Source organism: Diospyros lotus, chromosome 14 (assembly GCF_014633365.1).
Source record: "Diospyros lotus cultivar Yz01 chromosome 14, ASM1463336v1, whole genome shotgun sequence".
NCBI classification, from domain to species: domain Eukaryota; kingdom Viridiplantae; phylum Streptophyta; class Magnoliopsida; order Ericales; family Ebenaceae; genus Diospyros; species Diospyros lotus.
Genome location: NC_068351.1, coordinates 12,612,778 through 12,627,572, shown reverse-complemented (window position 1 = coordinate 12,627,572; position 14,795 = coordinate 12,612,778). Strand labels below are relative to the sequence as shown.

The 14,795-nt window shown below is 36.6% G+C and overlaps 1 protein-coding gene across 1 annotated transcript; it reads left to right on the top strand.

The window, feature by feature from the left end:
• The first annotated feature begins 5,958 nt into the window (after positions 1–5,958).
• Positions 5,959–14,702, top strand: LOC127790684 (uncharacterized). Its single transcript, XM_052320287.1, has 3 exons — positions 5,959–6,304; positions 10,120–10,188; positions 13,892–14,702. Exons 1-3 carry the CDS (start codon positions 6,074–6,076, stop codon positions 14,507–14,509), a joined length of 918 nt encoding a protein of 305 aa, XP_052176247.1. The 5' UTR covers positions 5,959–6,073; the 3' UTR covers positions 14,510–14,702.
• Positions 14,703–14,795: the final 93 nt, after the last annotated feature.

Genomic DNA, 14,795 nt, shown 5'->3' with positions numbered 1-14,795 from the left:
TATTTAATAAACTTACAATTCATCCATTTCCATTATTATCTCCAATATGAAAAAAATATCATAAATTAGTTTTCTCTCTCTACTTTTTGAAATCTTTTGCATTTTATTCTCATTTGCAATTGAATAAATATTACTTTCTTTCAAATAACACTTAGAGATACCCTTTTTATGTGAGTAATATTTTCTAGTCAAGTGAATTTATCGCAAAATTGTAGGCATTAGGTAAGGGAACTTATATTCATACCAATTTTTTTTTTTTCATTTCGCTTTTTTTTAGACTAAGTTCTTTATTTTGCTATGGGTTAATTTAAAAAAAAAAAATTAAGGACTTATTTAGTTGTTGAGGGCATTTTTTTAATATTTTTAACTCTAATTTCATAACAAATGACCGCTAATCTTTCATGCTTTAAAAACCAATAGCATTCATTTTTAAAAAAATTAAAAAATATATTTTTAATTAACGATATTAGGGACCAATCGCCATAATTCAATATCGAGCCAAGTACCTGTAAAATAACTTGTGGTTGAATCCTCGATTTATCCTCCAAAGGTCAAGTCAATCAATAAGAAAAATAATTATGTAGAACGTTTGTATTAGTTGAATATAAAAAAGATTGAGATTTTTATATAAGTTGGGTTAAGAGTTAGTTGGGTGAGATATCTGGAGTTGGTCATCGAGATTTATTGTCGAGGTTCTCAGAGTTTAGCATATTGTATGGTATAGATGGCAAATCTTCTTTGGTTGGTCGCAAATCCCCAAGATTTAAATCTACCAGCTATCTCCAATATTAGTCGAATAGAGGACTCATGCCCTTCCCTTTTGGTTGTTAGCAAGGATATGTACTAGGAAGAGAGTGGGTTATTCTTAAAGGTAAATGAGTAACCCTACGTCCCTTAGATGTTCCCTCATCACTTGTCCCCCATTCCTCAAGCTAAGTTGTATGTTTGGTTCAAGGAGTACAATGCTAGTCATTTTAGCTTTTCATTTAATAGTATAAAATTTTTCCTTTGGGCATTAATTCTTTGTATTTGGGCTTATAAGAGTAGTATGGCAACTCACACCCTTCCATGGTGTCTTTTGGCTTTTAGGAGGGGGTGGCCAAAATATAGAGCACGGAGGTTACTCTTCCCATCTTATATAAATCATTGTCTTGTTTTTGCAGGGGTTCGCTTGCATCTCAACAAATTTCAAGAAATGCTTAGTTCAATCTAGTTGATCATATGGCTCATCTTTTTTTTTAGCTTGACTTTCTTTCTTTGGTCTTCAACTAGTCTTCTTTATCTCTCTTGGTTAGTTCTCTTCATTTCCTTTCTTTTTCCATAGCTTAAGCAACCCCTTAAGATGTTTTCTAGTGATTCCCAAGCCATAGAGTCCAACTCAATAGGGAGTGGGAGCTTAAACACTTGGTTTGGCTCATTCTCTAGTAATAATGACCCCTTTAATAAAACTCTAAAAAAACCAAGGCTGGGAGAAGCGAAGGTGTAGGTGTCTTCTCACCTCATCAAGTATAAGGCCACGACCTATAGGCTTAGGGAGTTTGATCGAGCTTCCAAGAAGGAAAAGGTGGATATTGAGTCTTAGGTGCTCCAAGAAGGCCTCACAAAAGATAGATTGGTCCTAAGTGAGTAAGATGTTTGGGCCTTACACTAGAGGTTTTATCTTCCCTGAAAAAACTTTTGGTACACTATTCCAAAGAGGGTCAAAGGCTCATCAAAACTCCTTTTGGTAGCTTAGTCATGTACAAGTATGCACTCGAGGTGCACTCGAGGTTGGCCTTGGATTCCCTCTAACCGAGCCTATACCTAAAGTATTCTCCTTGTTCAAGATAGCTCGCCCCAAACAGTTAAAGGAACTTAGTTTCCTTAATTATCTATTACTGAGCCATGGGCATTACCCTTAATATTCGACTCTTCTTGAAAATGATGTTTCAAGTTTTTGTGATCAATAAGGTCGAGTGTGGGTATTCCTTTATGGCCATTCCCTATATGAAAAACCCATTTTCTCTTAATAGGTGGAACATGAGATTATATTTCATAGGCCTTAAGGAAAAATAGTTCAGTATCCCAACTTATCAGAGCTTGGTGTGGATTCAAGGCCTTAACCACCAGTCTAGCTTAGAAAAGAGAGACATGGAGATGCTAAAGTAGATAATGCAAATCAATGTTGTCCAGCTTATCTTTGATCGAGCATTATTCTTAAGTGAAGTGCCCTTAGCTCCTTGCTTTAATTTTTCCACTTCTTTAGGTTATTAACTCAATTTGCAACTCTTCCTTTAGGTTTCCCTTATTTTCTCTCTCTTTAAGCCAAGCTAACCTTTGATTTAGTTATTGCAAAAAAGATGGTAAATGAGGCTTGGTTATTTGACTCTAAAAGGGCCAAGCAAAATGAGGTAAAAAATTAGTGTCGTTGACCTTGGAACAGGGTTGAGAATGTGTTGTTACCCCATAATAAGTCAAAAGCCCTTATCGAGCCTTTAACTGAGAAGGCCTTGCCTATCAAGCCATCATCGAGAAGAAGTACTAAAGTGCTAATGAAGTCCCTAGTGCTTATGATCGAGATGCATGTCCTCTTATTCACACATCTCAATGGAGGGTTAAGGTGAACAACCAAGGTGTTAAATAGAAGGCAGCTCGACATTGATCCACAACCTGCCCATGCCTACCTACCTCCAAGTTACGCTCAAGCTACCATAAAAAACTCTTAAGGATACCTTCTACAAAAACTTGTATGCTTACCCAATTGCTTTTCATTCTTTATGCCCCTTGAGTCACATCTTTACCTAGTTACTAGCATACTGAGTTTTCTATCACAATCTTTTTTGAGTTGTCCCACAAGATGGTTAAGAACTGATAGCAAATGCTAGAACTGGACACCCAAATGAGCTGGTAAAGTAAAATTCTCAAGGGCAAGGAAGAGAAGTTGGTTGTGCTCCAAGCCAAGGCAAATCACATCTTTCTCCAAAAAGCCAAGTTAGAGTAATTGAAGAAATGCATCACCCTGTTAAAGGTGGACCTTGGTTTTGCAAGTGCCTAGGTCAGTGGTGGAGTTAAGACCTTGGGTTGGGGGAGGGGAAGGGCAAAAGGCTAAGTCTGTATACTAATTTTTTTATAACACACTAATTTTTTTTGTTCTCTCCCATCTTAATTGGCATTACTTAATTGCCTCTCATATTCAAATATTATAGAACATAGTAATTTATGCATAAAATGAAGGGCGGTGATAGGCTATTTTAGAAGTTGGGAAGGGGGAGAGGGGGAGGCAATTGCCCACCTTTATGAAACTGTAGCTCCGTCCCTGGTCTAGGTCATGCAGTTGAAATGCTTAACAGCTTGGCTCATCAAAAAGTTGAGGAACTCGAATCCCAACTAATGGACCCTACTTTGCTTCCGATAGTAGAAGACTATCTTTGAGACAAGCTCTAGAAGTGGAAATAAAGGTTCCACCATCATCAAGCTAAGGCAACTCAAGCATTTCTTGAACTCAGCCTTTTAGTCATTCGCTCTGTCAAGGATGTTATTACCCAGCTAGAGCAAGAGCTAGATAAGATAGGGATAACCAATGAACCTGAGACAAATAATACTCTAATTCAACTTGCAAATGATAAGGCCTTTTCTAGTTAGAATTTTTTCTTCTTTCCTCTATAACATGAATTTTGTAACTTTTTGAGTGATTGAACAGAGTTTTAAAATTCACTTGTGTTTAACCTAGTCTTATTTCTCTTTTTTTGTTGCTCCCCACACCCTTTATAAATCGACCACAAGTCGAGTAAAAAGGACCAAGGTAACATAGGCAACTTAAGTTGAAAAAAGATGGGCCATGATTGCCTTGAGCTTCTAGCACTTGCATTCTTATAATTTATCCAAGGTCTGACTAAGGGTTGCCTATCGGTCATTCTCAGCCAAAATTTTGGGGGGTTAGCTCAATTACACATGCCCACCTTTTTTAAGTTTTCATGTCACTTTTGACTAAGCTAACTGGGGTGGTCTCCTAATTGCTCAACTAATTCCCCATTATCTTGAATGTGGCCAGACTGATAGGAGTAGTCCCCTTATTGCTTGATCAATTTCCTGTTAGCTCAGGCATGGTCAAATTGATAGGGGTGGTCCCCTCATTGCTTAGGGGCTAGCCTTTGGTTGTTTAAGATGGTCCCCAAATCCTTCAATCCATCTCGGTAAGAGACAAGAATAATCTCAAACATAATTTCATTAAATGTGGTGAGGATATTACATGGAGAATAGGGTAATCCCTTTCCTCATTACTAATGGAACTTTCCTAGATTTTGGATATTCCAAGTGCACATAATAGGTTTTCCTTCTAGGCCCTCCAAACGATATATCCCCAAACTAAGTCCCTCAACGAAAGACATGATTCTTGAGTAGAAAATTTATTGCTCAAACCCTTTAATTGTAATATTGAGTGATTCACAAGTTGTAGGTTGTTTATCTAATCCAAACTCGAGTTCACAATTCATTTAATAAACTAGGTTGCATTGCTGATTTCCAAGTAGTGGTCAACCTTATAGCTTGATAATTCCATCTCAATCAATAGAAGGCTTTCTAAGAATATGGTGATATTCTTAAAAATCATTTCAGAAGCTAATGAGTTGGCTTTTAGTCATGCCATCTATCAAGGCATTGACCCTTGGCAATGGATAGTTATCCTTAGGGTTGTTTAAGTTGCTAAAATCTATGCAAAGTTGTTACTTACCATATCCCTTGGACAACAAGACCATGTTGGTTAGCCATTCAAGATAGTTCACCTTTCGAATGTATTACATTGCCATCAACTTGCTCACTTAGACTTCAATTGTCTTTTCTTTTTCCTTTTAGGGTAAACTTCCTCTTATTCTACCTCACCTATAGCCTACGCAACTTCAACCCAAGCTTGTGTGAGATAACACTTGGGTTTATCCCTGCCAATTCTTTGGTCGAGTAGGAAAACAAGTTTGCATATTAATGGAGCAACAAGACCACATTGGCTCTAAATGTATCTTTTAACTCATTTCTAATCCTCATTACCCTATTTGACGACCCCTTATTTAGAGGTATATCCACAATCTTGTCAACAAGGTCAATAGTCTTAGGTTTTCTTGGTCCTTTCAAGAGGAAGTTGATGATCACACCCAGTAGCAAGGATTTCGCCCCTACTTAAGCTTTACCATTAATGTTCATACCAGCTCATTGTTAGCCTCTTACTTAGGCTTGATCATAGATGTGGCATTAAGGGATACTAAACCATACTCCTAGTTAACCCTTTGGTCTTTCTAAACCTCTCATTCTTCTATGGGAGCTGGGAACTTCATCATCATATGGTAGGCGCTTGAAACTTCACGAAAAGCGTGCAAGTATAACCTATCTAATATCATGTTATAACTAGGTGGAGAATCAACAACTAGGAAGTTAAGTTGACTTGGGACTTCCAAGATGCGTTGCCTACCTCCATTGACAACTAGATGAGCTAGCTAGTCTACGTGGACCATTTCTTCGCCATACTTGCCAGTTTCATTTCGTTCGAAAATTGCCAAAATATATCGATTTAAAAGGAAAATCAAAATAAAATTGATGTTTTTTTCTCAAGCAATTTCTCAACTATTTTGCCCCGTATTTATCGAAATGGGCTTAAAATACCCCATTTCAAATGAGATGGTTCGAGTCTTTTTAGGAATTAGGATATGATCAATCGTATTTTCTCTTCTAATCTTATTTCCTCTTTTTTTGTTGCTATTTTTTTTTTTTTTTGACTTTTGCTTTCTATAAAGGTAAAAAATAAAAAGATTATATTATGGAAAATGTATTCTTTCTTATTATAATTATTAAAATCATATTTTAATATTTTATTTACAGAAATTTAAGCAAAATAAAAAAAGGGTTTAGAAATGTATTATTAATATATTATGTACTTTATATATATATATAATATTATATATAATTTTAAAACCAAAAATAAAAATGTTTCGATATCGTCACCGTCTGCTATTCCCAAGTTCCAAACCACTCCCCATTCTCAGTCGCTCAAAGAGGTGGTGATTATAGTCCAAAAATCACGATGAATGCCTGAGCAGAGCAGCCAAGCATGCAGGCGTACTTGTTTCTGGGAGGCGCCTACATCGACGGCGGCGCCAATCGGAGCCTCCTGATCTGCCCTTTGGTTTCTCCCCAAGGAGTCCGGAGCCGCAGTGGCCACCGCCAGGTTGTGGCGTCGGCCGCGGTCGATGGCCGCCATAACCACTACGATGTCCTCGGCGTTTCGCCCACCGCTTCCTATTCCGATATCAAGAAAGCATATCGCCTTCTCGCTCTCAAGGTACCGTTATTACGGGTTTATAATTATAAACACAAAATCGCTGTTGGTTTTGTTTATTCTGTTGTCAATTAAGTTCTTCAATAGATGGTATACGCCTGTTCCGGGTCACGGAGAGCAGTGAAATCGTCTTTAATCATCCGTTTTTGAATCAATACTTTGCGGTAGAGGGGTCGTGGAGTATACAACTACTGAAGTCTCGCTGTTAGGGTAAAATTGTTTGGAAGAAAGCAAAAATAAAGCGGTTAAGAAATGGCTCTTATAAATTATTGAACTAAAGTCAGTTTAGGCTTCCGTCGTAATTTTAGGAGGCTTAGCAAAGCTTTGCAGTTTCTATTCTCACCATTTAGAAGTATGCTTCAGTTTACATGAGCAAAGTTACCGTTACAAACCTGAAGGATTTTCTTATATGTGAAACAAATGCCCAATTATCTTGTTCAAGAATGTTGTCAATTGAATTATCTAGGTATAATACATAAAAGAACTTGTGTATGGTATGAGTTATAAGGGCTTTAAAGAAGATATCACCATAGGTAGAAATGATTGGCAAGCTATAATTCATTCAGCTGACTCCACCTAGTGGGGTTAAGGCTTGATATCTACTTCTTGTTGTTGTTGATTGATAATACAACATTAACCTCTCAGACTATCTCCTACAATTATTGCTGTATGAGTCATAACTAATAACTTTTTCCTTAAGTGAGAATGAACAATGGGAAAAATTGGAGCAAAGCAGCTAAGGAAACATTCAGATCTTGGTATCTGGAGATTATCCTAATTTGTTCATTCTGTTATAAAAGAAGTTAGTTGAAATCTGTTAAACATATTATCTTTCTCATCTTAATCTTATAGGCGTTTTCACAATCCATAATTGTCATTCAAGCATCTATCCTGTATCCAAACTGTAGAAACCATCTCTTTAATGTGGGATGGGATAAAGCTGCTGTTGAATCTAAGACCAATTATTCACACAAGAACCACCACTTTCTCACAGCTAACCCTCACCCAATATGAACAGAAGTAGAATAACGGAAGTTAGAATAAATCAAAGCAATAACAGAAAAGTAAAGAGACAAGAATCTTATCCTGGTTTAGGAATGAAAATGCCCTACATCCAGACTGCCAAAGCCCTTTGATAGAATCCACTAGAAAGCAATCAAGAATACAGCACTCCCTCTCGCACACTCTTGGCTATGAACAATAGCCTCCCTCCCGAGAATACAAGGACTGAGTCTTTCGCTCTCTCTCTATTCTCTCTGGAATTCGTGCAAGAAAACAGAATGAACAATTGCTGAATTCCCTACCCCAGAGCCTATCAACCTCTATTTATAAGAGATAGAGGCGGTTACAAAACAGGGACTTAGATGTAAATATAAAGGAATAAAAGGACTACCGGAAATAACTTACAACAAGTTATTTCCGTTACATTTAAAGACACATAAATAATAAACATACAAATTATTTCCTAGTTACATACAAAGCCCTATACCGAGACTTGACATTTTAACTAATGCAAATCCTAACAGCTGCATTCTTCTGACCCTTCCCACATTGCCAAAATCCCTGTGCAGTTGCTTACAATTTTAGAAGAGTGCTGTAGCTCAGCAAGAAAATCTTTGAAAACAAAAGAATTTCATAGTTTTTAGGAATGATCTTTAGATTGATTTTTGTTTTGATGCTGGTATATGAACAAATAGATTTTCTAATTTCTTGTAATGTGTAATGATTTTTATATATCACAAGGATATAGAAATAAGTCATCAATTAAATATTCATGATGTTGACCCTTTGTGACTTCAAGACTTTCCTTCCTTTCTTTCTTTCTTTATTTATTTTCTTTACTTTTTTCTGAGCAATTTCTTAGTTGTGTTATGCACTAAACAGTCCAATCCAATCATTGGTGGCTAGGTATTGGAATGGTATTTGAGTGTTTGGGGGGGAATGATTTGAATTAGGGAGGGAAAAGAAGTGAGAATGAGAGAGAGGGAGAGAGAAAAATAAGAGAATTGAGAGGGAAAAGATCAAACCCTTCTAATGATGATCCCCATCCTCCAATATGGCATATTTATAGCCATACATGCACGGATCTGGAGTGTTCCTCCAAACGACCTAACTGCCATAACGGCTAGGCCTCACATCACTAACAATCAAAAGAAATGGAAAAAAGGATTCAATTACAATAATGCCCCACTAATGCCCTGAGGACTGTGACAGTGAAGTATGCAAAGTATTGTGCACTTCAAGCCAGAACATCAAATTTTTGCTTTAAGGTGAGAAAAAATGTCATTTTGTAGTGTTAAAATCCCAAGAGAAGAGATGAAAATCAGAACATTGCTTGTGGTAATTTCATGAAGAAAATGTGTATTGCAGATTAGTGGCACAGAAACTTTCTTGGGGTTGTTCATATTATGTAGGGTTCTTGTATCACTGCTTCTAGTGGCCTTGCTTTTATGCATTCATATAATATAATGTAACCTACTTTCAAAAAAAAAAAAAAAAAAATTCAAGTGACACTATCAAAATGAAAATAAGCACCACATGGAGTGTGGAACCCTTGATTATGTTTTAAATATAGGTTGAAATATGGTAGTTCAAAAATCGTAAAATGCCTTCTGGTGGATCAATTAGTTGAAAATGAAAACATGATTGGCTGAAAAACCCTGATAATGTGTAAAAAAGGGCATCTCTTATGCATGAGGCTCCCCACTTTGCAAGGGTTGGGGATAGCTGTTTCATGTGTAACCTGACCATTGTTTTACAGAAGGATTTTTTCACAACTTGAGCCTATGACTTTCCAGTTAGAAAGGAGCAGCCACTCCATTGCTATCAAGGCTATTGCCCTGATCACATGTCAAAACTAAAAATAAATTGGTTTAAAAAATGAGAAAAAAATTAGATAAATAGTTGACAGCTTAACTAATTGAGGACCCATATCATTGTCATCAACATCGCTGGGATAAAGGAGCTTATTTTTTTATAGCATTTCCTGTGCCAAGCATTGACTCATCTGCTGCAGCAGGAGTCTCAACCAGGAAAAGCCTAGATTTGTCTTTAAATACATCTTTTTCCCCTGCATTTCAGATGGACTGAAAGTGAATTCTTTTGTCAAAATTCTAGAGCACTGGTCTAGCATATCACCATAGTTGCTTGAATGCTAGGGCAATAGCCTAAGTGAATTGGATGCATACAGTGTGCAACAATTTTCTTTTTCATCTAGAAAGAAATGCAAAATAAATGAAAGGGATTAAATGCTGAAAAATATGTCAGATTATGCTGAATATGTGAACATCACACATTCAGCCATGCTGTTGTCTATATTTTGTTTTGGGTTATTATGTTTGATAATTGATGCATTTTATTGTATTGAGAATGTGGTACCCTTTTTTGCATTCTGGATCATAGCTAAATGTCTACATTTTTCTCAAAGGAGGTGCTCATGGTATTGTGGTTATTGTAGATGATTTAGGAGTCACACATATACAATCATCAATTGTTTATGATGATCTGTGCTTTTGTCACATGTGCTGGCACAAATGATTTTGCCCAAGAACTCTATGTGGAGAACCTCACCTCATAGTTCTGAGCTTCTATGTTGTTTTTAATATTATTTTAACTGTGTGAGCTGTAAAATAAGTGTCCTCCTTACTTGACTTGTTTGTGGTCTGCAGTCGTGTAATTATGTCCTAGATACAGTTTTATTTGAATTTAATTTGCACTTATTTTGTTTCCGTTTTCCTCTGAGATTATGATGTTTCTCTAAAAGACTTAACAAGATGGATACTAATGGTTATTTCCATCTATGCTCATCGTGATTGCAGTATCATCCTGATGTTTGCAAGGATTCACGAGCTGATGAAGTGTTCAAGAGTGTCCGCGTTGCATATGATGTATGTGAATCTTATTTTTCTTGGTCTGGGGCTCACTGACAATTGCTCTTAATGAAAATAAGTTCTTGAGAACCTCATTATTGCTTTCATTCAAAATTTCCTATCTGTTATTTATGCCTTTTTTATTTTTATTTTTTATAAATGATATATTTGAACTTCTTAAGGAAATTGTGAAGATCTGTGGGTCATATAGTGTTCCGTCACTGACCTCATATACTCATCTGTATGCCACATTTGACATGCGATTGTTTATTAAAAGACCTCTCATATGAGTCTTATATTGTCAATCACATGTTCCTTGCACCCCACATATTTTGTTGGTATAACTTGTCTGGCTTTTTACTATTTTTGACTTTGGAAAGAACAATTAGATCTGCCATTTGTGCAACTTAACAGGTAAGTGGCTTGTAATGTAGTTAAGGACATCCTAGCTCACAATGTTTCCACCATCGGTTGGGTTTGATATACATAATCTTATAGCTACATGTGAAGCGATCGTAATGTGCTATGTTGTGCTTCTATGTTTAGTTGAATATGCATCCCATTATCTCCCTTTCTCCATAGAGTTTGTTTGTTCAGTTTATTCATGAACTTTCTTTGTAAGTAGTCTTTAGGGTTCTGTTATATGGGTTTGCTCCCTTGTGGAAATCTTCTATAAATTCTATTGCTGAATTAAAAAAAAAATCAACAATACAATAAATACTGAATCTGGTTGAATTTGGTCGTACTAGACTTAGCACATGCAACACAAATGCATAAATTCTGATCCTTTCCCTCTTTGCTGTAAAAGCATGAAACTTTAACTTCATATGTGAATTGTACGTGGACCATGACTTGGCTTCTTTGCTAGGTCATGCCATAGCTCTTAATGACAATTTTAGCATCACTAAACAGACTTTACTGGGTACAGTTAGTTGAAGTGTTCTAGTCATTCTTGTTATAATATTCTTTGGATGGTGGAGAATGTTCAACTAAGTGATGGAACACAACTATATCAATTATTTTCATTCACCACCATCTCATGAAACTTCTCCATATGAAGATGGTGTTGAAACTTCATTTCATCATTACTTCCGCCAGGGGATATTATCTACTGTCGATCCCAAGCCCGATAAAGGAGGAGGGTTGCGTTAGGTAGCTGATAGCCAGCGTAAAACCTAGTCGGATCCAAATATGAATTCTAGACAAATTATCTGTTGGGATGTAACCCACATAAAAGTCTAGAATTCATGTAGCCAACCCCATATAGTGGGATAACGGCTGGATATGTTGTTGTTGTTGGTGGTGGAGAATGTTCAAGGATATCAGGAAAGTGAAATCATGGATAAGAGATAGTAATTACCTCTTGATTCACTTATGAAAGAGATAGTTATTACCTTCTGGTTCAAAGTAATCGTATCGTCAGATGGTGAGTTGTTTTTGCATAATTTTCTGTTCGAAGATATTGACAACTGGACTAACTGATTTTCCTTCCATAATTTCCTAACAGGTGATTGCATTTTAAGTTCATAGCTTTAAGTCTTAAAATCAAGGATGTGCAAATAGTAAGTAGTGTTTTTTCTGATTCTTGAAAGTGCTTTCTAGACTTCTGTATTCCTTTTCTATGACCAATGAGCTTGCATTTGGTGCACCAGGGTTGTCTATGAACCTGATATTAAAAAAGCCTATGACACAAGTGAAGTTTATTTTGTAATTTGGAATGGATAGGGTTTGGAGAAAAGTGTGAATGTTGGATTCAGTATTGCGTCTATACTGGTAATTCTCTATCTCGTGACTAGAACTTTCACTTAGTGAGGCCTTCAAAAGGGGGATCTATTTCTAGTCATCATTATTATGGAAGTATGACCATATGCTAAGAGGTTGGAGTTGATTAAGGGTTTCCAGTGAGTAGGGTTGGCATGGAGGTGGTGTTTGTGTTGTGCATCCTCTTTGCAGATGATTTAGAGGGGACTGGTTGTTTCATTTGGATGGGATTGGGTTGAATGGTGTCAAGTGTTGCATTTTAGACTGGATCAGACTGATGAAACAATTCATCTCTTTCAATCTGATATTTATATCCTTGATGATTAGATTGCAAACCTGATGCAGGACAGCTAGAATTTTGTGAAGGATTGAAGACGAAGATAAGAATTAGGAAAGAAATGAAGAGAAGAAGTTGGAGAAGAAGAGGGAACCAGGTGAGAGAAAAGAGGAGAATTCTTAGGAAGGGGATAATCAGCAAGCTTTGTATTCAATAATCTGATTTTCTGATTACATTCTAAGCCTCTTTATAGGCTAAGACTAAAAGATAAATATCCATGTTATAATATTCAAATAAATAAATAAAAGCTACTAAAAACTTAAATCTAACTTCCAAGATTTAAATAAAACCTAAATCCTAATATCAAACATTAAAATTTAGCAATTCTAATTTCTCATAAATGCCCCCTTTGAACAAACTGAAGGGATTTGTATTACCAACTTTTGCTATCTATCATTGCTTCTGATTTTCACATTAGATTTATATCCTTGCAAGACAATATCTATGGTCACAAAGAGATTGTCTAAAAAATAAGGGTTTTGTGGGACTTGAACAATGAAACAAGAGTAATTGATATCTCACTCAAGTGGGATGAGTTAATGCTTATTCTACGCGATGATCTTCAACTAATTCCTCAAATTAAATGCCACATGCAGTATGTTAAAAATTATGCTGACCTTCATAATTCATCTATGGGTTAGAGGAGACTATTGGCAAGTTGCTGATCATGTTGCAAATATAAAAGCTGTATAAACAGCCATCTTTCCACGTTTTATAGCAGGCAAAGTGTTATGATCCTGATCCTGTTTTTGTATCCTGGTCACATTCCTTTTGAGAAAATACTGTTTATTCCAAAAAATTTTGAGTTGCCTCACCTCTAAAGCATGATTCTGGATCTTTTGGTGGTTGTTCAAGTTTTAAGGCCTTAGAAACTGTACACATACTTGTAATTTCGTTGGTTTCATCTAATTTTCCTGGATTAGTGTATGATAGTGGGGGTGAAAGGAGAATAATGCGTCTTATTTTCCAGGATTCAGCCAAATTTTGCCTGCAGTACTCAGTTAACTAATCCATCTATTTGGAGATGAGACCTTGTTCCATCAGCATCTTAGAAGCCATTTGATAAAGTTTTCAGTTTCCATTTTCAATTTTTTGTGTTATTTTTTTTTAAATGAAAACTGAACATGTTTGGCAACTATTGATTGTTTTCAGTTGTGTTTGATTTTTTTATTTCCCTTTTTTTTATTTTTGTACTATTCCTCCCCTATCTCTCCTGATGGTGGTGGCGATCAGAGTTGTCAGAGGTTGGGGCAACTACTAGATGCCTCTGGTAGGTGCCAGCATTCCGCCAATAGCCAATGGGGGTTGCAGGTGGTGAGAGGGAGAAACTTAAAAGGCAACGAAACTTGGGAAAACACCTTCTTGAAAAGTGTTCAGAAGTTTTGAAATGAATACAAGCAACCAAATGCTATTCGTTGTTTTTATTTTCAAAATAATGAAAATAAAAACAGAAACTGAAGTCTGAAGGCAAAAGGCCAACCATAATGGACCGATAACAAATAGAAAGTAGGTTTCATTATATATGCCAAAGGGAAATTGGGTGTACAGTACTCGTGACTTTATTTTTTGTTCAAACTTTATGTAATCTGATGACATTTTTTTAACTTCTGCTTTTTGTGACAGATATTGTCTAATGAAACGTCAAGAAATCAGTATGATCGAGCACTTCAATTTCAAGATGATACTGGCATATCATTGAGTGGAAACTGGGATACAAAGCATGAATTTGAGGATGATATAAGGATCTATAGGTGGGCAGATCTGAGGCGGAGAATGAGACGTGAGAGATATTGGGAAAAATATAATGCTAGAGAGGATGATTTCTCCTCTTACGATGAAGTGGATGAGGTATCTGAAGAAGAAACCGTAGATGAAGAGAGAGGGTCCTTCATTGAAGTGCTCAGATCGGCTTTTCTATCTTTGTTTCTAATGCAGACCATTGGAGCTCGACTCTCTCTCACATTGAGTAGTCTAATGGCTTTGCTTGACCGGAAGCTGGATGCTGGGTATAAGGTGGGTTACCTGATTGCATGGGTTTTGGGTGGGAGAGGTGGCATTTTGCTTACATTGTGCCTCTCATTTGCAAGTTGGGTTTGTGGCAAAACCAGTAGCAGCGTAGTTGCTCTAGTAGTTGTGGCAATGTGGGTTGGCTCAAATCTTGCAAGATGTGCCCCACTCCCTCAAGGTGCACTTCTGACGCTCTTGTACATGTCTATAAAGCTACAAGCTGATCTAAGCTAAAGCCATTGCTATTGTTGCTGTTGCTGCTGCGGTGGCCAATATCTTGTTTTCCTTTCTTGAAAGGTATCCGTATTTGTACATACCCACCTTTATGCAATTAATACTCATGTTCTTTGTTGGGTGTATTTGTACATTTCGACATAATTGTAGAAATTCAGATGCAGCTTGGTAACAATATCTTTCCTTCTTAAAATTGAACGCTTGTGCAACTGTTTTCAGAGTTGTATTTCCCTGTCGATTTTCTTAGAAACACAAGAAGAAAAACTGCCCTTTACAGTTGGTCCCA

Excerpts from the sequence above, each read along its gene's own strand:
- LOC127790684 (XM_052320287.1), top strand. The coding sequence starts at position 6,074 with ATGCAGGCGTACTTGTTTCTGGGAGGCGCCTACATCGACGGCGGCGCC. Across the intron at positions 6,305-10,119 it reads ATCGCCTTCTCGCTCTCAAG|TATCATCCTGATGTTTGCAA; the intron begins GTACCGTTATTA and ends TCGTGATTGCAG. Across the intron at positions 10,189-13,891 it reads GTGTCCGCGTTGCATATGAT|ATATTGTCTAATGAAACGTC; the intron begins GTATGTGAATCT and ends TTTTTGTGACAG.